The following is a 27,525-nucleotide window of genomic DNA, read 5'->3' as shown; positions in this document are numbered from 1 at the left end:
GAATGGTGGTGTGCATGTGTTGCTCTGGCTGTTCATGAAGCTGAGGCAGGAGGATCACTTGAGCCCACGAAGTTTGAGACTACGGTAAGCTATATGATCACACCACTGCACTGTAGCCTGAGTGACAGAATAAGACCCTTTCTCTGAAACCAAAGGGGAAATCAGATGGCCAATAAATACATGGAAAGGTGCCTAATTTCATTAATAGGGAAATTCAAATTAGAATCATATTTGGGAAATACCACATTCCCCAAAGTTTTTAAAAGTTGATAATACTAAGTGCTAAGTATTGGTGCAGATGTAGAGCAACAGGAACTCTTATACACTGTTGATAGGAATATAAGTTGAAAAACTACTTGAAAAATTGTTTGGTATGAAAATGAAGGACCTAGCAGTTCCTCTCTCAGATAGATACTTTGGAGACTGTTTATGTTTAAGAAGGTTCAGAGAAGCATTGTTTGTATAGCCCAAACTAGCAACAGCACAAATGTTCATCAGCAGTTGAATGGACAGATAAACTGTGGTAAAGTCATAGCATCGAATACCCGTATCATGAGGCTACTAGCAACAATGTGGATAAGCTTTTTAAAATGTTGAATGAAAGAAGAAAGGCATGAAAGAATATATGCAGCCTGATTCTTTCTATGTAAACATCAAAACATACCAAATTAATATAAGTTGAAAAAGTTTGAATAAATTTTTTTTAAATGGATGGGTGCGGTGGCTCATGCCTATAGTCCCAGCACTTTGGGAGGCTAAGACAAATGAACCACCTGAGGTCAGGAGTTTGACCAAAATGGTGAAACCCCATCTCTACTAAAATTACAAAAATTAGCTGATCATGGTCGTGGGCACCTGTAGTCCCAGCTACTCGGGAGGCTCAGGCAGGAGAATTGCTTGAACCTGGGAGGCGGATTGCAGTGAGCCACTATTGCGCCACTATACTCCAGCCTGGGTGACAGAGCGAGATTCCATCTCAAAACAAAAAAAAATTGTTAAAAAATAACATAGCATTTGCTAGGTGCAGTGGCTTACACCTGTAATCTTAGTAGGCTGAGGTGGGTGAGTCACTCGAGATCAGGAGTTCAAGACCAGCCTGGCCAACATGATGAAGCCTTATTTCTACTACTAAAAATATGAAAATTAGCTAAGCATCATGGCATGCACCTGTAATCCCGGCTACTTGAGTGAGAATCGCTTGAACCTGGAAGGTGGAGGGAGTTGAGATCATGCCACTGTACTCCAGCCTGGGTGACAGAGTTAGACTCCATCTCTAATAATAATAATAACAACAACAATAATAATAAAGGATAAAAGCAATATTTCTAAGTATATTTTATTTTTTATTCATTATGGTTTTTAGAGACAGAGTCTCACACAATTGCCCAGGCTGGAGTGCAGTGGCACAGTTATAGTTCACTGCAGCCTCAAATCCTGGCTCAGGTGATCCTTCCTGCCTCTGCCTCCCAAAGTAGCTAAGACTACAGGTATACACCAGCTAATTTTTAAATATTTGTAGAGATGGGATCTTGCTGTGTTGCCAAGCTGGTCCTGAACTCCTATCCTCAACTGATCCTCCCACCTTGGTTTCCCAAATTGCTGGGCTTACAGGCATGAAGCCACCCTACCTAGCCTCTAAATATATTTTATATGATGTAATCTGAAGTAATGTATGTGGAACTAAATCACTGGATTAAATAATGCAAGTGGACATTTGGCTTCTGTCTATACTCCACCCCCCAAATTAATACCTTTTTTGAGCCAAAATATTTAGTGTGTGTGTATCTTTTTTATTAGGGGAAAACATGAGGAAAAAATATTTGATTATATATGGTGTTTAGGAGATTGGGTATTCCTGGTTACTGACTAGGTTTGATTGAAGAATAAATGATCAAGGATGATCCAAGTTTCTGTTTAAATAACTGGATGAATGCTGTTACTTGTTGGGATAGACGACAATACATTAAAAGCAGTTTTGAACTTACATGTAGAATCCAGTTGAACAAGTTATATAAGGCAGGATGGGCCAGGAAACAAGCAGGGATTTGCATTTTATTTGAAGTCATATTGAGCAAATAATTTGGCTCAGTAAGAACACATAGCAGACAGAAAAGCATAGGATAAAGCCATATAATTTAAGGAACTTGGGAACATTCTAAGGAGGGGGTGTTATGAGAACCAAAAATACCACAAATAGGCAAGTAGGAAGGTTGGGTGGTTTGCCTGTCAAAAACAGTATTTTTATTCTTTATTATTAATATCCCCCTCTATTGCCATAAACGTACTTTTTTCTGAGTTGTTTGGAAAGTGGTTTAAGTTATATTTATCAATTTTGATTAATTTTAGCAGTCTTTTCTAAATGCTGGAGAAAATCTCAAGATGTTTGATATATTACAGTAAGGGAACCTGCAGCTCAAGAAGTAATTTTAGCAAACATAGGATTTAGGCTAGATGTTCTAAATCTAAAATTTTGAATATAAACTGAAATAGTTTTAAATAATGAGGCAATTCTTTTTTTATTTTTTTATTTTATTGCATTTTAGGTTTTGGGGTACAAGTGAAGAACATGCAAGATTGTTGCATAGGTACACACATGGCAGTGTGATTTGGTGCCTTCCTCCCCATCACCTATATCTGGCATTTCTCCCCATGCTATCTCTCCCCAACTCCCCACCCCCTGCTGTCCCTCTCTTATTTCCCTCCCACAAACCCCAGTGTGTGATGCTCCCTGCCCTGTGTCCATGTGATGTCATTGTTCAACACCCACCTATGAGTGAGAACATGCGGTGTTTTGATTTTCTGTTCTTGTGTCAGTTTGCTGAGAATGATGGTTTCCAGGTTCATCCATGTCCCTACAAAGGACACGAACTCATTGTTTTTGATGGCTGCATAATATTCCATGGTGTGTATGTGCCACATTTTACCTGTGCAGTCTATCATCGATGGGCATTTGGGTTGCTTCCAGGTCTTTGCTATTGTAAACTGTGCTGCAGTGAACATTCGTATGCATGTGTTCTTATAGTAGAACGATTTATAATCCTTTGGATATATACCCAGTAATGGGATTGCTGGGTCAAGTGGAATTTCTATTTCTAGGTCCTTGAGGAATCGCCACACTGTCTTCCACAATGGTTGAACTAATTTACACTCCTACTAACAGTGTAAAAGTGTTCCTATTTCTCCACATCCTCTCCAGCATCTGTTGTCTCCACATTTTTTAATGATTGCCATTCTAATTGGTGTGAGATATATCTCAATGTAGTTTTGGTTTGCATTTCTCTAATGACCAGTGATGATGAGCATTTTTTCATATGTTTGTTAGCCTCATGTATGTCTTGTTTTGTAAAGTGTCTGTTCATATCCTTCGCCCACTTTTGAATGGGCTTGTTTGTGTTTTTCTTGTAAATCTGTTTTATTTCTTTGTAGAATCTGGGTATCAGCCCTTTGTCAGGTGGGTATACTTCAAAAATTTTTTCCCATTTTGTTGGTTGCTGATTCACTCTAGTGACTGTTTCTTTTGCCGTGCAGAAGCTGTGGAGTTTGATTAGGTCCCATTTGTCTATTTTGGCTTTTGTTGTCAATGCTTTTTGGTGTTTTGGTCATGAAATCCTTGCCTATGCCTATGTCCTGAATGGTTTTGCCTAGATTTTCTTCTAGGGTTTTTATGGTGTCAGGTTTTAATGTTTTAAGTGCTTAATCCATCAGGAGTTAATTTTAGAGTAAGGTATCAAGAAGGGGTCCAATTTCTGCTTTCTGCACATGGCTAGCCAGTTTTCCCAACACCATTTATTAAACAGTGACTCCTTTCCCCATTGCTTGTTTTTGTCAGGTTTGTCAAGGATCGGATCGTTATAGATCTGTTGTGTTGCCTCTGAGGCCTCTGTTCTGTTCCATTGGTCTATATCTCTGTTTTGGTACCAGTACCATGCTGTTTTGATTACTGTAGCCTTGTAGTATAGTTTGAAGTCTGGTACTGTGATGCCTTCCACTTTGTTCTTTTTGCTTAGAACTGACTTGGCTATGCGGGCTCTCTTTTTGCTTCCATATGAAATTTAAGGTGGTTTTTTCCAGTTCTGTGAAGAGGGTCCTTGGTAGCTTGATGGGAGTAGCATGGAATCTGTAAATTACTTTGGGCAATATGGCCATTTTCACGATATTGATTCTTCCTAACCATGAGCATGGAATGTTTCTCCATCATTTTGTGTCCTCTCTTATTTCATTGAGCAGTGGTTTGTAGTTCTCCTTGAAGAGGTCCTTTATGATCCTTGTTAGTTGTATTCCTAGGTATTTTATTCTCTTTGTAGCCATTGTGACTGGCAGTTTGTTCTTGATTTGGCTCTTTTTAAGTTCATTATTGGTGTATAGGAATGCTTATGATTTTTGCACATTGATTTTGTGTCCTGAGACTTTGCTGAAGTTGCTTATCAGTTTTAGGAGATTTTGGGCTGAGGCGATAGGGTCTTCTAAATATACAGTCATTTCATTTGCAAATAGAGACAATTTGACTTCCACATTGATTTTGTGTCCTGAGACTTTGCTGAAGTTGCTTATCAGTTTTAGGAGATTTTGGGCTGAGACGATAGGGTCTTCTAAATATACAGTCATGTCATTTGCAAATAGAGACAATTTGACTTCCTCCTTTCCTATTTGAATAACCTTTATTTCTTTCTCTTGCCTCATTGCTCTGGCTAGAACTTCCAATACTATATTGAATAGGAGTATTGAGAGAGGGCATCCTTGTCTAGTGCCAGATTTCAAAGGGAATGCTTCCAGTTTTTTCCCTTCCAGTATGATACTGGCTGTTGGTTTGTTGTGAATAGCTTTTATTATTTTGATATCTGTTCTGTCAATACCTAGTTTATTGAGAGTTTTTAGCATAAAGGGCCGTTGAATTTTGTCAAAGGCCTTCTCTGCGTCAATTGAGATAATCATGTGTTTTTTGTCTTTGATTCTGTTTATTTGGTGAATTATTTGGCTTATAGACTTGCGTATGTTGAACCAGCCTTGCATTCCCGGAATGAATCCTACTTGATCATGGTGGATAAGCTTTTTGATGTGCTGTTGCAATCGGTTTGCCAGTATTTTATTGAAGACTTTTGCATCTATGTTCATCATGGATATTGGCTTGAAGTTTTCTTTTCTTGCTGACTCTCTGCTGGGTTTTGGTATCAGGATGATGTTGGTCTCATAAAATGATTTGGGAAGGATTCCCTCTTTTTGGACTGTTTGGAGTAGTTTCTGAAGGAATGGTACCAGATCCTCTTTGTATGTCTGGTAGAGTTCGTCTGTGAACCCATCTGGACCTGGGCTTTTTTTGTGTGGTAGGCTCTTAATTACTGCCTCAACTTCAGACCTTGTTGTTGATCTATTCAAGATTTCGAATTCTTCCTGGTTTGGGCTTGTGAGGATGCAAGTAATTTATCCATTTCTTCCAGGTTTACTAGTTCATGTGCATAGAGTTGTTTGTAATAATCTCTGATGATGGTTTGAATTTCTGTGGAATCGGTGGTGATACCCCCTTTATCTTTCTTTGTTGCATCTATTTGGTTATTCTCTCTTTTCTTTTCTTTTTTTTTTTTTTAATGAAGAAAAGGGAAAAGGCAGTGGTGTGCAGGCAAATAAGGTTTGGTATTTGTCTTTTCTTTTTTATTAATCTGGCTAGTGGTCTATTTTGTTCTTTTCGAAAAACCAGCTCTTGGATTTATTGATTTTTTGAAGGGTTTTTGTGTCTCTGTCTTCTTCAGCTCTGTTTTGATCTTAGTTATTTCTTGTCTTCTGCTAGGTTTTGAGTTTTTTTGATCTTGCTCCTCTAGCTCTTTTAATTTTGATGATAGGGTGTCAATTTTAGATCTCTTCTTGCTTCTCATGTGGGCACTTATTGCCATATGTTTTCCTCTAGAGATTGCTTTAAATGTGTCCCAGAGATTCTGGTATGTTGTGTCTTTGTTCTGGTTGGTATTGGAGAACATCTTTATTTCCGTCTTCATTTTATTGTTTATCCAGTCATCTTTCAAGAGCCAGTTGTTCAGCTTCCATGAAACTGTGCGGTTCTGAGTTAGTTTCTGAATTCTGAGTTCTAACTTGATTGCACTGTGGTCTGAGAGACTGTTTGTTATGATTTCTGTTCTTTTGCATTTGCTGAGGAGTGCTTTACTTCCAATTATGTGGTCAATTTTAGAGTAAGTGTGATGTGCTGCTGAGAAGAATGTATATTCTGTGGATTTGGGGTGGAGAGTTCTGTAAATGTCTATCAGGTTTGCTTGGTCCAGGTCTGAGTTCAAGTCCTGGATATCCTTGTTAATTTTCTGTCTGGTTGATGTGTCTAATATTGACAATGGGGTGTTAAAGTCTCCCACTATTATTGTGTGGGAGTCTAAGTCTCTGTAAGTCATTAAGAACTTGCCTTATATATCTGGGTGCTCCTGTATTGGGTGTGTGTATATTTAGGATCATTAGCTCTTCTTGTTGCATTGATCCTTTTACCATTATGTAATATCTTTCTTTGTCTCTTTTGATCTTTCTTGGTTTCAAGTAGGTTTTATCAGAGATGAGAATTGCAACTCCTGCTATTTTTGCTCTCTATTTGCTTGGTAAATCTTCTTCCATCCCTTTATTTTGAGCCTTTGTGTATCCTTGCATGTGAGATGGGTTTCCTAGATACAGCACACTGATGGGTTTTGGCTTTTTATTTAATTTGCCAGTCTGTGTCTTTTGATTAGGGCATTTAGTCCATTTACATTTAGGGTTAATATTGTTATGTGTAAATTTGATCCTGCCATTTTGATGCTAGCTGGCTATTTTGCCCATTAGCTGATGGTTTCTTCATTGTGTTGATGCTCTTTATTATTTTGTATGTTTTTGGATTGGCTGGTACTGGTTGTTCCTTTCTATGTGTAGTGCCTCTTTCAGGAGTTCTTGTAAAGCAGGCCTCTTGGTGATGAAATCTGAGTAGTTGCTTGTTTGCAAAGGATTTTATTTTTCCTTCACTTATGAAGCTTAATTTGACTGGATTTGAAATTCTGGGTTGAAAGTTCTTTTCTTTAAGGATGTTGAATATTGGCCCCCACTCTCTTCTTGCTTGTAGGGTTTCTGCTGAGAGATCTGCTGTGATTCTGATGGTCTTCCCTTTGTGGGTGACCCAACCTTTCTCTCTGGCTGCCCTTAGTATTTTCTCCTTCATTTTAACCCTGGTGAATCTGACGATTATGTGCCTTGGGGTTGTTCTTCTTGAGGAATATCTTTGTGGTGTTCTCTGTATTACCTGGACTTGAATGTTGGCCTGTCTTGCTAGGTTGGGGACGTTTTCCTGGATAATATCCTGAAGAGTATTTTCCAGCTTGGATTCATTCTCTGTCACATTTAGGTACACCTATCAAACATAGATTAGGTCTTTTCACATAGTCTAACATTTCTTGGAGACTTTGTTCATTCCTTTTTGCGCTTTTTTCTCTAACCTTACCTTCTCATTTTATTGAGTTGATCCTCGACCTCTGATATCCTTTCTTCTGTTTGGTCAGTTTGGCTGTTGAAACTTGTGTATGCTTCGTGAAGTTCTCGTGTTGTGTTTTTCAGCTCCATCAATTCACTTATATTCCTCTCTAAGTTGTTTATTCTCCTTAGCATTTTGTCAAATCTTTTTTCAAGGTTCTTAGTTTGTTTGCATTGGGTTAGAACATGTTCTTTACGCTCACAGAAGTTTGTTAGTACCTATCTTCTGAAGCTTCATTCTTTCAATTCATCACACTCATTCTCCATCTAGCCTTGTTCCCTTGCTGGAGAGGAGTTGTGATCTCTTGTAGGAGGAGAGGCGTTCTGGTTTTAGGTGTTTTCCTCCTTGTTGCGCTGGTTTCTTCTCATCTTTGTGGATTTATCCCCCTGTCGTCTTTTTAGTTGTTGGCTTTCAGATTAGGTCTCTGAGTGTACGTCCAGTTTGTTGATGATGAAGTTATTTCTTTCTGGTTTTTTTTTTTTTTTTTCTAACAGTCTGGCCTCTCTGCTGTAGGACTGCTGAGGTCCACTCCAGGCCCTGCTTGCCTGGGGATCACCTGCAGCAGCTGCAGAACAGTAAGGGTTTCTGCCAGTTTCTTCTGCTATTTTTGTTCCAGAAGTATACCCTCCAGATGTTAGGCTGAGTTCTCCTTTATGAGGTGACTCTGTGTATTTATAGGGGTCAGGGAGGTGCTTGAGGAGACAGTCTGTCTTTATAGGAGCTCAAGTGCTGAGCAGTGAGCTCCCTTGTTCTTTCAGAGCTGTTAGGCAGGTACGTTTAAGTCTGCTGCGGCAGAACTCATAGAACCCTCTTTTTTTTTCCCAGGTGCTCTGTCCTTGGGAGTTAGGGCTTTATGTGTGAGTTTTTATTGTGCTGCTGCCCTTTTTTAGGGCTGCCCTGCCCAGCAAGGAGGCAGCCTAGTCACTGTCTGCCTCCAGAGGCTTTGCTCAGCTGCTCTGGGCTCTGCCCAGCAGCCATGTGAACTTCCCTGCAGTCCTTTTTATATAAGTATAGTTAGAACTGCCTCCGCAATGGCAGCCCACCCCTATAATGGTGGACTCTGTCTGTAATGGCAGGCTGCATCGGTAATGGTGGGCTGCCTTAGCAATGGTTAAGTACCTCTGTAGTGGTGGACTGCCTCGGTAATGGTGGACACCCCTCCCCCACAGGGCTGAACTGTTCCGGGTTCAGCTGTCCTTGCTGTGAAACGCTCATTTCAGAGCATTTCCAATTGCTGTTTTTTTGTGTGGGGGTGGGACCAGTCGAGCCTGATCACCTGGCTCCCTGCCTCAGAGCCCTCTTTTTTTTTTTTTTTTTGTAGTTGAACGGTCAACTGTCTCTCAGGTGTTCCAGTTGCCTGTTGAAAAGGCGCCAAGATCTGTGTGATTTCCTGTGCAGTGACCCACTGCGTCGGCTGAAACAGTCGCGCTGAGATTTGTGGTGCTTTTTTGCCTGGGAATCTCCTGGCCTGGCTTCCTGTTTCAGTCCCCTTTTTAATCAGATGAATGGGTGACTCTGCCTTCCCGGAGCTCCAATTGCTAGCTTAAATGGCATCCTGACCCATGTGTTTTGTATGGAGAACCACTGCGCTGGAGTGCCAGCGAAACAGCCACACCGGCCAAAACAGTCGCGCTGCCGGGCAAAAACAGTTATGCCTGCCCAAACAGCCGGGTGGCCAAAGCAGCCGCACCGGCGACCCGTGAGGCTCCTTCGCCTGGGAATCTCCTGGTCTGTGGGCAATAAAAATCTGTCTGGAAGTGCGGCGTCCACTCATCCTTGGCACTTTCCGCTGGGAGCTGCAGTCCTGAGCTGCTCCTAATTGGCCATCTTGGTTCAAAAAACCAAGGCAATTTTTAAAACTTCTTTTTTGACTGGTGTTTGCATATCTTTAGATACTGTTATATGTTCACTGTTACTGAAAATCTTTTGGAAACTTTTCCTACAGAAATTTTCAAATCAACACAAATTAGACAAAATTGTATATTAAACTTCTCACTCGACTTATCAATATTTGACTTGTTCTGTCTCTTCTCCCACCACGATTTCACTGGATTATTTTAAAATAAATTCCAAATATTATATCTATAAATATTTCAGGATACCATATTTATTGAAAATTTCTATGGAGTATGAAATGGTCGATCATAAAGACTTTTACAGTTTTAACTTGGCTATTTCGTATTTAAAATTACCTGGTGAAGTATTCATATGAGCAATTATGAAGAGTATTGTCTTCCTAAAATAATGTTTTACTTTCAATTGCAGGGAAAATTATAAAGTCTGTTCCTGGAAAACTAATGAAAGAGGTGAATAACTGATTTATGTGTTCTATAACATGATAATCATAAACATTTAAATATTGATGAATTTTGATGGATTATTTACTAAAAATCATCCTTATTTGTTATTTTCTCAAAATTATCACCACAGAAAGGTCAGCATTTGGAACCTTTTATCATGAATTTCATTAATTCTTGTGAATCTCCAAAGCCTAAACCAAGTAGACCAGAACTGACCATTCTCAGCCCTACTTCAGAAAACAATAAGAAGGTACATTAAAGAACTATTACATTACATTAAAGAACTATTAAGTTTTAAGTTGCCCTGCTTGAGATGATGTTTTCATTATCAGGACAATGAATGCTTTGTTAATGAAATGGAGTGAGCTATACATTTCCTTTATGTGGAAATCAGTTGCACAGTATACAGAGGGTATTGTGTGTAATTACTTGAATTACTTGGTTCTTACTTGCTTTACTGTGGTAAATGTTAATTTGGATACTATATATGCAAACTTATGCCACTTCAGTATTTGGGGGATTTTTCAAGGTGATTTTCTTAGCTTATATGTCACTAACTTCCAATAATAATAAATTAATTGCAGTATTTTATTTATGTTTATTGGATGGTTTTAATGGCTTATAAAGTATTTTACCCGTTCATTAAACAAACATTTTACTATGTGCCTACTATTGCATGCTAGGCACTGGGAATGTAAAAATATATTCCTGGTCCTGAAGCTGTTTAATGCCAAAATGTATTGCCCAGCATTGGGAGCTATGGGAGCTCAGAGGACCTCCATCTTTATTTTTTGTTATTACTCTTAGCAATATCTTTAATATTATTATTTTTGTTTTATTTATTGTATATATAGACAGAAATACAATTAATTTTTAGTCAGTAATCTTGCTAGACATATATTAGTAATATCTGTTAATTCTTTTATGTTAACACAGTTGTCTGCAAACGATTACAGTTTTATTTCTGACTAGGACTGCTATATGCAAAGGAAATTGTTTCATTATTTCACCACTTAATAGAATAGTGTAGCTCTTTTTGTATTACTAGATAACCTTTATAACATTAAGGAAGTTGCCAAGCATGGTGGCTCACTTGAGCCTGTAATCCCAGGCCTTTGGGAGGCTGAGGTGGGTGGATCATTTGAGGTCAGGAGTTCGAGACCAGCCTGGCCACCGTGGTGAAACCCCACCTCTTCTCAAAATACAAAACTTAGCCAGGCATTGTGGTGAGTGCCTGTAATCCCAGTTACTTGAGAGGCTGAGGCAGGGGAGTCGCTTGAACCTGGGAGGTGGAGGTTGCAGGGAGCTGAGATCGTGCCATTGTATTCCATCCTGGGCAAGACTCTGGCTAAAAAAAAAAAAAAAGGTTAAGGGAGTTTACATTCATGTTTATGGGTAAAAATAGCCTACAGTTTCTTATTCTGTTCTTGTTAAGTTTGATATCAAAGTTTCATTAGCATTTTTTATTTTGGTAGACTTTTTATAAATATTTGGTAGAGTTGGTAAGTCATCTAGGCCTCCAGTTTTGTTTGTAGGAAGATTTTTTATAAATTATTTAATTTCTTTAACAGTTATAAAATTCTTCATGAATCAGTTTCAATATTTTTGGACAAATTTTGTATTTTATCTAAATTTGTAATGTTATTGGTGTGAAATTGTCAATAACTTTTCTTTTCTTTTTTTTTTTTTTTTTTTTTTGAGACAGAGTTTCGCTCTTGTTACCCAGGCTGGAGTGCAATGGCGCTATCTCGGCTCACTGCAGTCTCCGCCTCCTGGGTTCAGGCAATTCTCCTGCCTCAGCCTCCTGAGTAGCTGGGATTACAGGCACGCGCCACCATGCCCAGCTAATTTTTTGTATTTTTAGTAGAGATGGGGTTTCACCATGTTGACCAGGATGGTCTCGATCTCTTGACCTCGTGATCCACCCGCCTCGGCCTCCCAAAGTGTTGGGATTACAGGCGTTAGCCGCTGCGCCCGGCCGTCAATAATTTTTCTGTTTGTAATTTCTGACATCTTTAGCTATCACTCTTTATTCTTGACACTGTTTACAACTTCTCTCTTTTTAAAATTTGATCAATCTTGACAAGATTCTGTTTTATCTTTTGGCTTTGTTGAGCTTTTCTATCAGACTTTTAAAATTAATTTCTGTTATTTTGAAAATTTCTTTGTATGTCCTTGGGATTTTTGTGTGTGTGTGTTATAGTTTTAACCTCTTGTGGTGGAGCTAATGCCTAATTTAGCCTTTGTTTTCTAATATAAGCATTAAAATGTATATATTTTTCTTTAAATCTGTTTTTAACAGTGGCTTGTAAATTTCAATATGTGGTATTTTTGTTATTTAGTTTAGAATTTTTTATTATGATTTCTTCTTTGACCTATGGGTTATTTATAATTTTTAGTTTACAAACATTTTTGAATTTTCAGATTGTTTCTTTATTGATACTGATCCTAGTTTAATTACATTGTAGTCAAAGAATACATTCCATGTGATGTAAGTTTTCCATTTTCAAGAACAACTACCTCATTGCTTTCTGACTTAACTAACAGCTTGTCATTTTCCAAGTTTTATAACAGACTCCTGCCATTTTTCCAGCCTCCACCCACGCCTGGCTTCTAAAGCGAATACCGTGTATTTTAGGTTTATGTTATGGCAACACCCTACTTTTAGGTACAAATCACTTAAACATTGTTGTGTTATAAACCACTCCAAAAGCGAATGGTTTAAAACAAGTATTCTTTTATTTGCTCATGATACTGTGGGTCAGCAATTTGGACTTGGCTTAGCTGCCTCGTACTTCTGGTCTCACTTGGGCTGCAGTCTTAGAGCTTCTTGAATTGGATGGCCAAAGATGGCCTCATTCATGTGTTTGACTGTGTATGTTTTCTGTTGGTTGGGCCATATGTCTTCAGCAAGCAATTCTGGGCTCTCATGGTACCAGCATTCTAAGAGGGCTCACCCTAACACACAACTTTCTAGGACTCTGTTCATCATTTTGCTCAACGTTTATCTCAAAGCAACTCATGTTGCCAAGCCCAGAGTTGATGTGGGAGGGGACTACACAAGAGTGTGGCTGTAGAGAATCATGATCACTGGGTGTTGTTGCTTTAACAGTCTACTTCAGTTTACCAGTTTTGAAAAATTCTCAGCTGTTGTTCCTTAGATATTGCCTTGTCTCTGTTCCCTCTCTTGTCTCCTTCTGGAATACAGATTTATTTCTCATTCTGTTTTCTGTATCTCTTAAACCTTCCTCTATATTTTCTGTCTTCATTTTTGCTACTTTCTGTTTATTTTTTCTGATCTGTCTTCCAGCTCTGCCTCTTCAGTGTTGTCTGATCTTCTGTATAAACCTATCTAAACTTAAAAAAAATTGTTACTGCATTTTTTATTTTTAGAATTTGTTTGGTATTCCCCCTTGGTCTACTGTCATTTTAAATATGGTTTACTATTAGCTGCAGATGTTTTCTGGCAAAACAAATTTATTGCATCATAAAACTCTGGTTGGTATTCTTGAGTAGTAAATGCACACACAGGTCAGAAAGAGCAGGAGAAGATAACCTATCTAGTGCTCTGAAGAATATAGTGGCTTAAAACTTGGCTTATGTTGATTTTGTTTGTGGTTTGTCAATATTAATACACATTTTGCTTTCCTTAATGGATCCTTTATGTTTATCTTTATTGAATACAAAAATTTCATTAAACATCATTATAAAGTAAAAATGTTAAAATGTTCAAGAGGAGAAATGGAGATTGGGCCCTAACTTTTTCCTCTCCTCTGCTCAAGCATAAGTGGCTCTTAGAGTAAGTCTTCAGTCCTCCTCAGCAATAGCTCTGTCTCCTAAGAAACAGACATAGTTTCGTTCATCAATCTTAGTAATATTTGTCTTCTCTCTCAGGATTATTGTAAATGCACCTTGAGACTTATATTCAAAACTACTTGAAAAGATGTGAGAGTTTCTTAGGAAATTCTCGACTAGGTGGCCTTCACTATAGATGCATACTTTTGTGAATGATGGAATGTGAAAGACCTAATGGGTATGATTTCAGAGGATTAACCAGGCTAAATAAAGGGAAAGAAGAATTATACTGGAGTGTGGATTTTAGTACATAAGGGATATGTTTGCAAAATAATTTGGTCAAACTGGATATTTACTTTCCTGGTAACTTATAAATGGGTCCAATTTTGAGGGAAATAAATTGATACTATGTAATGAAATAAGTCAGGTGTTTATGCTCTTTGACCTCCTGACCTGAATGCTAGGAATTTGTCAGGGAGAAGATAATAAAAGACCTTATAACATGTTTAATAAAAAGATGTTTATGTAAGTGAAAAATTGGAAACAACATGAAATTCTAACATTGTAGGAATGATTATTTTAAGAAACGTCTACTCAAGGAATGTTTTGCAGCAGATGAATTTGTGCTTATGAAAACTATAAAGCAAAATAAAGATATCTGATATGGTGCTTAGTGAAAAAGTAGGATGTGATATTTTTTGAATCTCATTGATTTGTGGCTATGTACATAGAGTCTAGAAGTGAATACACAGAAGTTTAATAGTTATCCTATTAGGTGGTTGAGTTTTAAAAGTTTAAATGCCCCTTTGCTTTGTGTCACTTTAGCCTTAGTGATTGTTGCAACAGATGTAATAAACTATATATCTCATAATTATTCTGACTTTTTAGATTTTCAGTGATCTGTTTAAAAATAATGTAAACCATGCTGAAAATACAGAGGGAAAACAAAATTCAGTTGTTTTCCCCCTCTCTTTTCCAGACTTATTATATAATATCACTTTTTTTAAATGAAAAATATTAAACTGAAAATTTAAAAGAATAGAGGAAATAATATATTAGAAGGGAGAGCCCTTTTCCTATTTTTGTGTTGGGAAAATGTGTTAAGTTTATGCCTCTGCATTAATATATCTGACATAAGAGCCAATAGAATATATAGTCTTTGTTCTCAGGATACTTTTCTAGAAAGCTTTTAAAAAACTCATCTTCAGGTAAAATTGAATACACTTTCCTTCACAGTCTCCTTACTTTTCTTTTCTTTTCTTTTTTTTTTCTTTGAGGCAGAGTATTGCTGTTTCACCCAGGCTGGAGTGTAGTGGTGCAATCTCTGGCTCACTGCAACCCCTGCCTCCTGGGTTCATGATTCTCCTGCCTCAGCCTCCTGAGTATCTGGGACTATAGGCATGTGTCACCACGCCAGGCTAATTTTTGTATTTTTTGTAGAGATGGGGTTTCTCCATGTTGCCCAGGATGGTCTTGAACTCCTGACCTCAAGTGATCTACCCTCCTTGGCCTCCCAAAGTTTTGGGATTGCAGGCATGAGCCACCGAGCCTGGCTCCTTTGCTTGTTTCATAGTGTCTGTTTTACATTATTTTATTTATTTCTTGACCTGTTTCTATTAGATGTTAAATTTTTTGGAGAACAGTGATCTATCTTTGTATTCCCTGCCCTTGGCACACCATCCTATACATAGAAAGTACTTAGTACATTTATTAAATGGATGTTTAAATGAATGAAAGTAATGTTTTTGTTAAAATTAGTTACCTAGGATATATTACTATTGATAGTGGATTCTTTTTGTATATTTTTGGAGTAAGTTGGTATAAGATTTAGGGACATTTTATCGTTTTTACCATGATTGATTCTTAATGTCTTTTTTTTTTCCACATTGATTAGGCCTTTCTGGGCTTTGAATATTGTCCAAATAAACTTTGCTTAAAGCTGTATTTTTACCTCTGCTCATAGTGATTTATAATCTTTGAATCGTGTTCGGTGTTTTTTTTTTTTTTTTGAGACAGAGTCTTGCTTTGTCCCCAGGCTGGGGTGCAGTGGCATTATTTCAGCTCACTGTGACCTCCACCTCCCAGATTCAAGCTATTCTTCTACCTCAGCCTCCTGAATAGCTGAGACTACAGGTGTGCACTACCACAGCCAGCTAATTTTTTTGTGTTTTTAGTATAGATGGGATTTCACCATGTTGACTAGGCTGGTCTTGAACTTCTGACCTCAGATGATCTACCTTCCTTGGCCTTCCAAAGTGCTGAGATTACAGGCGTGAGCCACCGCGCCTGGACTAAATCATGTTAGTTTTAAAGTTAACTATCAATAATATATTTCTACATCTTTTTATGTTACTTTGCTTTTGTGATATATAAAAATAAAGGAGGGGGTCTTTTATGGGTAATGAATTATCTGCTGTAATTAAAATGAATATTTTTGTTTTATGTAATATTTTTGGGGAACATGTATTTTTTCATCCAATTTGGGGCATAAATGGGGAATTTTAGAAGCATTATTAACCTATCTAATATTCTGTTTTGATTGGAAAAGGTTTAAATGCCTTTGCTGTGTATCACTTCATCCTTAGTGATTATTGTCAGCAGATATAATGAACTGTGTATCTCTTTATTATTCCAACTTTTATTTTAGCTTTTCAATGATCTGTTTAAAAATAATGCAAACCGTGCTGAAAATACAGAAAGAAAGCAAAATCAGAATTATTTTATGGAGGTGATGACTGTAGAAGGAGTCTATGACTACCTGATGTATGTAGGTAAGATCTAAGTGGTTTATTTTAAGACTTGTTTTTCATTCATCTTACTTCTTCTGTGATGCAAATAATGATCTTGAATATTGCCCCATCATAACTCTTCTTTTTTTTGAGACGATTTCGCTGTTGTTACCCAGACTGGAGTGCAATGGCACAACGTCAGCTCACTGCAACCTCCGCCTTCTTGGTTCAAGCAATTCTCCTACCTCAGCCTCCTGAGTAGCTGGGACTACAGGCAGGCACCACCATGCCTAGATAATTTTTGTATTTTTAGTAGACGGAGTTTCACCTCGTTGACCAGGATGGTCTCGATCTCTTGACCTCGTGATCCACCCGCCTCGGCCTCCCAAAGTGCTGGGATTATAGGCGTGAGCCACCATGCCCAGCCCATAACTCTTTTTTTAATTGAAGATACCTTTTATAAAAATTCAGTACATTTGGCCTTGATCATATTAAAATTGCTAGTGTTTACAAATAAAAGATTGACCATTGTCTTTCGTGTTTTCTACATGAGAAAATTTTTAAAAATACCAGTTATCTAGAACAATGAGGTATCCTATTTTATCCTTTCTCAGGACGTGTAGTTTTCCAGGTTCCTGACTGGCTTCATCATCTCTTAATGGGAACTCGAATCCTCTTTAAAAACACCCTGGAAATGTATACTGATTACTATCTTCAGTGTAAACTAGAACAACTATTTCAGGAACACCGTTTGGTCTCACTCATAACACTTCTTCGAGGTTTGTATCTTCTCATGTGTTTGTTTCATGTTTTGTGTATTCTGTGATTTTAATTGAATCTAAAAGAGAAAGAAATCTTGTTTTGCTTTGGTTTATTAGTATTTCTACTATGAGGAAATCCTTTGTGTATAAGTAGATATAAATTCCAGAAGTATTTCTTTTTACTTCTTTTTTTTTTTTTTTTTAGATGCTATATTCTGTGAAAACACTGAACCTCGCTCTCTCCAAGATAAGCAGAAAGGAGCAAAACAGACTTTTGAAGAAATGATGAATTACATTCCAGGTGTAATAACTCAATTTCGTATAGATTAGCAATCCTTTGAGGTCACAATGTATAGTAATTATTGAAGCTAATATTACTGTGAGTTTTCATTTTACAAAAAGTTGCAAAGATAGTTAAAATTAACACACTAGTTAAATAATTCTTTCAGATGTTAGCACTAGGACTAAGATGTTAGAACTTTAAGGCAAGGCTGTGTCTGTTCACATAATAGCCAGACTCATTAAAAAATAGAATCAGATTGGTCAAAGTGACATTTTGTGGGACAATTGGAGGCCTGTGCCCACTACACCATAAGCATTGCTCACTAGTATATATGACTAAAAGATCAGAATTTATTTATTCCAAATTTATTGAGCATCTTCCATAATCTAGGCACTATATAAAATGCAAGAGATATGAAAATGTACTTGAGTAGCTCAGTCTAGCAGGAAGACAGACATACAGACAAAACATACATGTGATAACAGAGGCATGTTCAAGTTACAGAGGTATCACAAAGGAGGAAGATAGTAGGTTTGGGCCACTACAGAAATCAATGATAATAACCTCTTACTGTGATGAAAAATAACAAGGTAAAAAGGTCAAGGGGTCAAAGCAGAAGAGTCTTAGTTTAGAACATTTTGAATGAAACGTACCTATAAATTATTCAGCAGTCTATTAAGCAATTAGACATCTAGGTTCAAAGGTTGGAGAAAAGGTGGTATAGAATAGATTAGTAGAGCTATGGGAGCCATGTGTGAGTAGATACTAAAGCACAGAAAGAAAGTATGGAGTAAGAAGAGAAAAGGGTGACTTCCAGTTTCTGGTCTGGCACATGAGAACCTGGACATCATCACTCCATCCTAGTAACAAGGAAAAAGCTAAATGAACTAAAAAAAACTAAACAGCTCTTAGGTCTACCAGAGAGTGAGGTCATATGGCAAACCACTACCTCCTAGATTGGAGATAATCATAGCTAGCTGGAGCAGAAACCCATGAACTCAAACCTCTGGAGAAGCCACTGCTGATGTAGGGAAACCTGAACTATAACTGACAAATTGCTGCAGCCTTTTAAATCTCTTTCTAAGAGATTAAAAACTCCAGGGGAACCAAGACATGGGGTTACCCATCCACACTTTGGCATGATCTCAGGTCACTGCAACCTCTGCCTCCCGGGTTCAAGTAATTTTTCTGTTTTATCCTCCTGAGTAGTTGAGACTACAGGCATGCACCACCACGCCCAGCTAATTTTTGTATTTTAAGAAGAGACAGGGTTTCACCTTGTTGGTCAGGCTGGTCTCGAACTCCTGACCTCAGGTGATCACCACATCAGCCTCCCCAAGTGCTGGGATTACAGGCCTGAGCCACTGTACCCGGCCCATCCACAGGTTTTTTTTTTTTTTTTTTTTTTGAGACGGAGTTTCGCTCTTGTTACCCAGGCTGGAGTGCAATGGCGCAATCTCAGCTCACCGCAACCTCTGCCTCCTGGGTTCAGGCGATTCTCCTGCCTCAGCCTCCTGAGTAGCTGGGATTACAGGCACGCGCCACCATGCCCGGCTAATTTTTTGTATTTTTAGTAGAGATGGGGTTTCATCATGTTGACCAGGATGGTCTCGATCTCTTGAGCTCGTGATTCACCTGCCTCGGCATCCCAAAGTGCTGGGATTACAGGCTTGAGCCACCGTGCCCGGCCCCACAGTTTTTTTTTGAAACAGAGTCTCAGGGCTGGAGCCCAATCTCTGGTCACTGCAACCTTCACCTTTCTGGTTTAGGTAGTTCTCCTGCCTCACACTCCCAAGTAGCTAGAACTGTAGGTATGCTCTACCACGCCCAGCTAATCTTTGTATTTTTAGTAGAGATGGGGTTTCACCCTGTTGGCCAGTCTGGTCTTGATCTCTTGACCTTGTGATCCACCTGCCTCAGCCTCCCAAAGTGCTGGTATTACTGGCCCACTTTTTTGTGACTTTTACCGCCAGGGCCTTGACCAAGAACCCACAGTGAATACTGGAGAAAAATCTCCTTGTGCTTCTGGCAGGGGGGCCAGAAGGGAGCCATTTTGAAATACATCATTCAGGGCATTCTATTCTTTGAGACAAGGCCTTACTGTCAGGAGAAACTATGTAACCAGAGCCTGACTGACCTGAGGGAAGGGAGATAACCAACTCCAGCCAGCTCTGGCCTTCTGCATGGAAGAAGAGAAATATACCCAACAGTCCACTTTAGCCATCTTGTCCCATGCAAGGGGGTCAGGGGAACCTGAGAAGCATGTGTGAAGTTCATAGTTCAGTGGTACAGGCTAACTAAAAGATTGATACCCGCTCCTAGGACTATAGAACCCTTCCTCTGCCTCCATATTTTATCACCACATTATTAAAGGCCTCTTTGCAGCACTGTGTCTTACTCAGTGAATCATATCCAGCTATCAAGAAAAAAAGTACAAGACATTAAAGGCAAGAAAATACAGTTAGATGAGAAAGAGCAAGTATCTGAATGGCAGGGATGTTAGAATTATACACCAAATGGGATATATCCCAGATATTCAAGGCTGGTTCAACATTCATTTAAAAGTCAATTAATGTAGTCTGTCACATCAGCAGGCTAAAGAAGAAAAATCATGATAATAATATTAGATGCAGAAAAAGCATTTGACAAAATCTAACACCCACTTGTGAGCTCAGCAAACTAGGAATAGAGGGGAAGATCCTCAACTTGATAAAGAATGTCTACAGAAACACCTATAGCTAACATCACACTTGATGAGAAACTTAAGAGCTATCCCACTAAGATGAGGAACAAGGCATGTTCTCACTACTGCTTTCATCATTGTACTGGAAGTCCTAGTTAGTGCAGTAAGATACGAAAAGGAAATAAAATGCATCCTGATTGGGAAGGAAGAAATAAAACTGTCTTTGTTCACAGATGACATGATTGACAAAAACACTCCTGGAAATAATAAGCAGATATAGCAGGGTTGTAGGATATAAGGTTAATAATACACAAACTTCAGTCACTTTTCCTGTATATCATTGATGAGCAAGCGGTATTTGAAATTTTTAAAAATGCCATTTGGATTAGTACCCCCAAAACTGAAATACTTGAGGAGTAATAAAACACGTGCAAGATTTATATGTGAAGAATAAAACTTTGATTAAAGAAATCAAAGAACTAAATAAATGGAGAAATACTTTGTGGATAGGAAGACTCTGTTTTCAAGAAGTCAGTTATTCTGTCATCTAAAGATTCAATGCAGTCCCAACCCAAATCCCAGTAAGTTGTTTTGTGGGTATTGACAAACATTTTAAAGTTTATATGGAGAGGCAAAAAGACCCAGAATAGCCAACTCAGTGTTTATTGAGAACAGCAAAGTCAGAGGATTAACACTACTTTACTTCAAGACATACTGTAAAGCTACAGTAATCAAGACAATGTGATATTACCAAAAGAATAGACAAATGGATGAAACTGAATAGAGAGCCCAGATGTAGACCCACATAGATAATGTTAACTGATCTTTGACAGTTGCAAAGGCAATACAATGAAGAAAAGATAGTCTTTTCAACAAATTGTGCTGAAACAGCTGGACATCCATGTGCAAAAAAAAATATATATATATCTAAACACAAACCTTATACCCTTTACAAAAACTAAACTCAAAATCAATTATAGGCCGGGCAGGTCATGGTGGCTCATGCCTGTAATCCCAGCACTTTGGGAGGCCGAGGCGGGCAGCTCATCTGAGGTGAGGAGTTCGAGACCAGCCTGGCCAAGATGTTGGAACCCCATCTCTACTAAAACTACAAAAATCAGGCAGGCATGGTAATAGGCACCTGCAATCCCAGCTACTCAGGAAGCTGAGGCAGGAGATTCACTTGAACCTATGAGGCAAAGGTTGCAGTGAGCTGAGATTGTGCCATTGCACTTTAGCCTGGGCAACAGACTGAAACTCCGTCTCAAAACAATAACAACAAAATCAATTATAGACCAACCTGTAAAAAGCAAAACTGTAAAACTTAGAGGATAACATGGAAAAAAAGGTAGATGACCTTCTGTTTGGCGATGACTTCTTAGCTGCAATACCAAAGGCGTGAACCATGGAAGAAAGAATTGATAATCTTTACTTGATTAAAATAAAAAATTTTGCTTTGTGAAAGATACTATAAAGAGAATGAAAAGAGAAGCCACAGACTGGAAGAAAATAATTGCAGAAGACATACCAGATAAAGGACTGTTATCAAAAATATGCGAAGAAAACTCGAAACTCAACACTAAGAACACAACCTTATTTTAAAATTGGCCAAATTTATTGACATCTAATCAAACCTGATTTTAAAATTGGCCACGTCTTGAGATCTCACCAAAGCGTATGAAAAGATGTTCCACATTATATGTCATCAAGGAAATGCACATTTAAAACATGAGATACCACCACACGCCTGTTAGAATGTCCCAGATCTTTAACACCAACAGTACCATTTGCTGGTGAATATGTGGAGCAATTCTCATTCACTAATGGTGGGAATGCAAAATTGTGCAGCCACTTTGGAAGACAGGTGAGCAGTTTCTTACAAAACAAGGCATACTCTTATCATAAGATCTGGCAATTATGTTTCTGGTGTTTACCCAAAGCAGTTGAAAACATGTCCACCCAGAAACCTGATCATGAGTGTTTATAGCAACTTCAGAATTGCCAAAATTTGGAAGCAACCAAGGTGTTTTTTATTTAGGTGAATGGGTAAATAAAACTCACACTTTTTAGACAATCGGATATTATTCAGTGCTGTAAAGAAATGAGCTATCACATCATGAAAAGTCATGGAGGAGCCTGAAATTCATCTTACTAAGAGAAAGAAGCCAATCTGAAAAGACTATGTACTGTATAATTTCAACTATCTGATATTTTGGAAAAGGCAAAACTAAGAAGACAGTGTATTGGAGGGGAGGGAGGGATAAATAGGCAGAGCACAGAGGATTTTTAGGGCAATGAAGCTACTCTATGATACTGTAATCGTGGTTACATGATCTGTTTGTCCAAACCCACAGAATGTACAACACCAAGAATGAACTCCAGTGTAAATTATGGACTCTGGGTAACAATGACGTACCAGTGCATGTTAATCAATTGTAACAGATGTACACTCTTGTTGGGGATGTTGATAGTGGGGGAGACAGCATGTTTTGGGACAGGCTCAGTTTCATTGTGAACCCAAAACTACTTTAAAACATAAAGTCTATTTTAAAAAGAAAAGAGGGCTTAGGACAGAACCTTAGAGAATTCTTAACATTGAAGAACTAGTCTTAGAATAGTTCTGCTGTTCCTTGTGAAAATAAGTTAAATATCTGTTCTGAATGTAAAAGTGAACATAAGTTGTTTTTGAGTTAAGTTTTCTGTAGGCAAATGATGAAATAATTTTTTTTACCTGTTCTCTGATATAGTGACCCTTAGCATTCATACTTTCAATAGTGTCAGCTTTGATACTCAGAAACAACATGGAGAGCCAGAGAATACAATAATTTTTTATTTTCAAACCCCATTCACTTTAAGACTCCTGTTTGGGAGAGTAACTTAGCTCTTGAGTAAGCTTAGCATGCTTATCTGTTATCCTCTGCTCCTCAACTCTTAGTGACAGTTGAAGGATCTGAAAGAATCAGTTATATTTGTTCATTAGTTTCATGCATATTAATTGGGAAATTCCATGTAGTATTGGTGAGTTTGAGAATTAACAAAGATTTGTATTGGGCCACATATCTTGAAAATACCCAGAATGTACTATGCCTATTGTAAATTAAATTTGGCCTTTGCCTCCTAGTGTTGGAATTTTTTATGACTAACACTAGGAGTTTAGTTACGATAGGGGGAAAAGGATAAATATTTGAGTACCCTGTTTGCTTAAGAATACCTTTTTTCTGCTTGGGGAAAACAGTCAGTGGAGATCTTAATAAGAATTGACTCTTCTTGGTAACAGAATTGATATCAGTGGTACATGACATCTATACAGCCAGACACAAGCTGAACTTGTTGGACCCTTTAAAATTGTTTGAATATTTGTTAAATTTCCCAAAATGATTGGTCTGTAAGATGGTTAATAGTAACTTATGCAAAAGTCCAGAAATTAGGTATTCATATTCACTGAGAAAAGTCTGCCTTAAAAATTAAACTTTTTTTTTTCTGATATTAAGAGCACTCTGAAAATATATAGAATAAAAATCAGAAGCCATCTTCTGCCCACTGTATAGGAGTAGGCTTATGCTCCATTGGGTGTTAGTATAATTAGATTTTTTTTTATTTTTTAATTTTTTTGCTGCAGCATTTCTCAGAGTTTGCATTAGGCTTTGTGCATTGTAAATCTCCAAAAATGGGATACATGATACTGTATTTGTCAACTTGACCATAGATACCTCTTGTCTGGGAGCCTCTTATAGAAACATTGGTTTGGGGAGTACTTATTGTCAGATTTTGCCTAATATCTGGGAAACAGGGTGGGGATTTTGCTTTATGATCCAGTTAATGATGAGTCACTTTATACAAATAAAATAATTTCACATGTGCCTTTTTGTTTAGATCTGTTAGTCAAGTGTATTGGTGAAGAAACCAAGTATGAAAGCATCAGACTTCTGTTTGATGGCTTACAGCAGCCAGTACTCAACAAGCAGGTAAAACTCATTCGTGTTAGCTAGGTTTGGTGAATGACATAGTAGGGTTTCTGGTAAATCATTAGCTGTATAAAAGACTCTACACTAAATCAAGGCAATATACTTTAAACATTCAGATAAAAAAAGTTTTATTTGTTACTCTTTTTGCATCAGTTACCTTTTTCTTGCTTTGATTTAAGATTAATACATAGTCATTGCAGAAAATTTGGAATATGTAGAAAATTCATGAAATACAGTAAAAAATTAAAAATCGGTAATTCCATTATTCAAGTCACATAGAATAACCAGTTAACATTTTTATGTTTATGGTTTATATAAACTATATATAAACTTTATATATTCTGTTGAGATCTTAATGCAGTTGTAATTTTGTGTTCTTGTTTTTCTAAAAATTTTTGTTACATATAAAATATTTAACATAAAAATGAATTAGTGAGGCATGATGAAGTGTCCTCATGCAAACACATGTGTACTTATTACCTGTTTTGGGAATAGAACATTATTGATACTACTGAGGCTACTTTTGTGCTTGTATTATAGTATCAGTGCTATTCCCTGCCTTTGCACTTAGATGTAACCACAGTCTTTAATTTTGTGTTCATCATTTTTATGGTTTTTATGTTTAGTGCCTTAACATTTATTATTATTTTTGGTGCTTTAGCTGACTTATGTTTTATTGGACATTGTGATACAAGAACTGTTTCCAGAGCTCAATAAGGTAACTGAAAAGCAGTAATTTTATTCATTATTTTCTTATTGGTATGCTGACAATTTATTTTAATTAGGGACATAAATGTGAGAAAACCCTTGACTCTGTTCTCTGTGATTATTTTAAAAATTAACTTCAGCAAATTGCTTTTTATATTTCTTTATTAAACATGCCCCAATAGTTCTGGAGGACAGCTATTGAATAGCTTCTGCTTTGACTTCATCCCTTTTTAATTACAGATAGGGACCCTTTACAGTCTTTCTAGGGAAAGAAGTGAGTTTAAGTCCTAGAAAAGGCCAAGCTCAAAGTTGTCATCTGTAACATTGTATGCTGTGTAAGTAGAAACTTGAGTATTTTTTGAAGCAGTTTTTATATAAACCCAAGCACAAAATAAACTAAAATTAGAGCATAGTTATATTATTACTCTATTGAATCTTGAGGATTTTGACTTTTGAGCAGTGGTTTAAGTCATTATTTTCTTTTTTCTTTTCTTTTTTTTTTTGAGACAGATCTCGCTCTGTCGCCAGGCTGGAGTGCACTGGTATGATCTCGGCTCACTGCAACCTCCGACTCCCTACTTCAAGTGATTCTCCTGCCTTAACCTCCTAAGTAGCTGGGATTTCAGGCATATGCCACCGTGCTCAGCTAATTTTTGTATTTTTTAGTCGGATAGCGTTCCACCATATTGGCCAGGATGGTGTGGATCTCTTGACCTCTTGATCCACCCACCTCGGCCTCCCAAAGTGCTGGAATTACAGGCATGAACCACCATGCCTGGAAAATTCATTATTTTCTGTCTTACTTTTTGATTAATCTTTTTGGTTGGATGAAACAACTATTGTTCAGTGCTGTGGTATTGCAATGAAGTGTCACTTTTGTAGAGAAGGGAAACCAGATTTGGACTATTCTACCTATTAGAAACTTTCAAGTTATGATACTAAGTGCCTATTAAAACAGAGTGGCAGTTACAGACTTTATAAAGATATAAAAAAAACAGCAGGAAACCTTTAGCTCTCTTTGAGATTTTATAAGGTCTGTCATTAAATGTTGCCTCTTTTTCTCATTTACAAAATAGACATTATTTGTTCCATATGCCAGCCAATTTCTTTTGGTTTACAATATATGTATGTCTTAGGTTAGAATTTTAATACGCTAGAGCTGTTAGGCAATTCACAAATGAACTCGTATCTTATTATCTTCTATTAAATGGATTTATTTTTACTTTAGGTACAAAAGGAAGCTACCTCTGTGACACCTTGGATGTAAACACTTGGATTTGGTATAGGATAACCCATTGAAATTATTGCTATGGTAGGGTGGTAGAAATGTACTTTTTGATTATATTCTTATATATATCATGTACATCACTGTCTGAAATTTTAATTATTTTTTTGTTTTTAATAAAGACTAACACAAACTTAATAATAATTAAAAGTGATTGAGTCTCATATCCTGTCATTTGCTATCTGTGATCCAGATTTTATTAGAACATGTGTCACTTGTTATTGCCATTTTTAAAAGAGAAAATACATAATGATGTTAGGGCAAATGGTTAAGATTGATAACCTTCATATTATATAACTTTGAAAATAATTGTGCCTAGTATGGAGAAACAGGAGTTAGGTCTGATTTTCTTATTTAGAGTTAATATGTTTAAGTAGATTGATTTTCCTTTTTTAAATTCTGTACATAGTTAACTGTGTATTTATAAATAATATGTCCTGTATGAGTTTTTGATAATAAACAAGGGATTTCTCCTTATTCTTGCTGGGCATCTGATAGGTTTGTAGCCCTATTTTGTGTGAAAACCGAATACTTACAGATACTCGTGATTGTGTGGTTCCCACTAAGTTTCACTGAATTGTCTGTAACTAATATATTCCCAAAGCTCATATAAACAATTTAGGCAAGTAGATTTTTGGTTTATGTTGTCTCTTATCTCTTTAAAAGAAAAATGCAGTTGCTTATACTTTTTGAAAGTTAACTTAAAAGATTTCTTTTTAAAGAATCAGTGTTTCAAAATTCTTGCAATTCCTTACCATGTTATGCAGTTATCCTTAAAACAGGTTTGTCAGGATTGAGCATTTTGCATTAAGTTATTGGCTGTAATGTTTATTCAGAATATTTATTGAGGATTACTGGCGTGAGTCACAGCGCCCGGCCCAGTCTCTCAGAATATTTATTGAGCTTCATTCATGTATTAGACACTAAGCTGGGTAAAATGAGAATGCTGAATATGATTTAGAAAAATAAATTTAATTTTACCATTCATTAATTTTTCTCAAGATTTCAAAAAATGATTGTTAGGTGTTACAGATTTTTGAAAAGATTTAGCAGTTCTAGTATAGTTTTTAAATACTTGAAAGTTCTAGAATATGCATGAGGTTCCATGAATCAATGGTTTAATACCAAGCTTTAATAAAAAGTTACTGATTTCTCAGGGGCAGGTGGAAAATTGATCAAACAAACTATTCACATTTAAATCCATTGCCTTTTTATTATTTAAAATGTAATAGGTAAACTGGAAGAATAAAATATTTTACAGCTTTTTCTTATGTCATCCTTACCTGTTCTTCTTTAAATTGTAATATTCTCTTTATTTAGATAAGAAAAAATTTGTGGGTGTATCATGTCTGCTTGAGTTACCATAATAGAACATCAGATACTGGGTGGCTTACACCACAGATATGTAATTCCCACAGTTATGGAGGCTGGGAAGTCTAAGATCAAGGTGCCTGCAAATTCGGTTCTATTCTGAGGACTATTTTCTTGGCTTGTAGGTGGCTGGCTTCTCACTATGTGCTTACATGA

At 37.2% G+C, this 27,525-nt stretch overlaps 1 protein-coding gene across 46 annotated transcripts in view; it reads left to right on the top strand.

Annotated features, from left to right (window-relative positions):
• The window catches only part of SNX14 (sorting nexin 14), a 115,062-nt gene extending 87,793 nt beyond the window's left edge, over positions 1 to 27,269 (top strand). For 24 of the 46 annotated variants that reach the window (XM_078369730.1, XM_078369727.1, XM_054254231.2 and 21 more), the window contains 8 exons: positions 9,755 to 9,795; positions 9,920 to 10,039; positions 16,232 to 16,355; positions 16,928 to 17,092; positions 17,280 to 17,375; positions 23,914 to 24,005; positions 24,667 to 24,723; positions 25,224 to 27,269. In XM_078369730.1, the coding sequence (XP_078225856.1) occupies positions 9,755 to 9,795; positions 9,920 to 10,039; positions 16,232 to 16,355; positions 16,928 to 17,092; positions 17,280 to 17,375; positions 23,914 to 24,005; positions 24,667 to 24,723; positions 25,224 to 25,301 (773 nt within the window). In that variant the 3' untranslated portion in view covers positions 25,302 to 27,269. The remainder of the gene's footprint in view (positions 1 to 9,754; positions 9,796 to 9,919; positions 10,040 to 16,231; positions 16,356 to 16,927; positions 17,093 to 17,279; positions 17,376 to 23,913; positions 24,006 to 24,666; positions 24,724 to 25,223) is intronic. The other 22 variants (XM_078369736.1, XM_078369723.1, XM_078369731.1 and 19 more) reach the window with 1 other exon arrangement.
• Positions 27,270 to 27,525: the final 256 nt, after the last annotated feature.

Source organism: Callithrix jacchus, chromosome 4 (assembly GCF_049354715.1).
Source record: "Callithrix jacchus isolate 240 chromosome 4, calJac240_pri, whole genome shotgun sequence".
In the NCBI taxonomy this organism is placed as follows: domain Eukaryota; kingdom Metazoa; phylum Chordata; class Mammalia; order Primates; family Cebidae; genus Callithrix; species Callithrix jacchus.
Note: the sequence above shows the minus strand (reverse complement) of the source record. Positions and strands in the feature narration are given on the sequence as shown.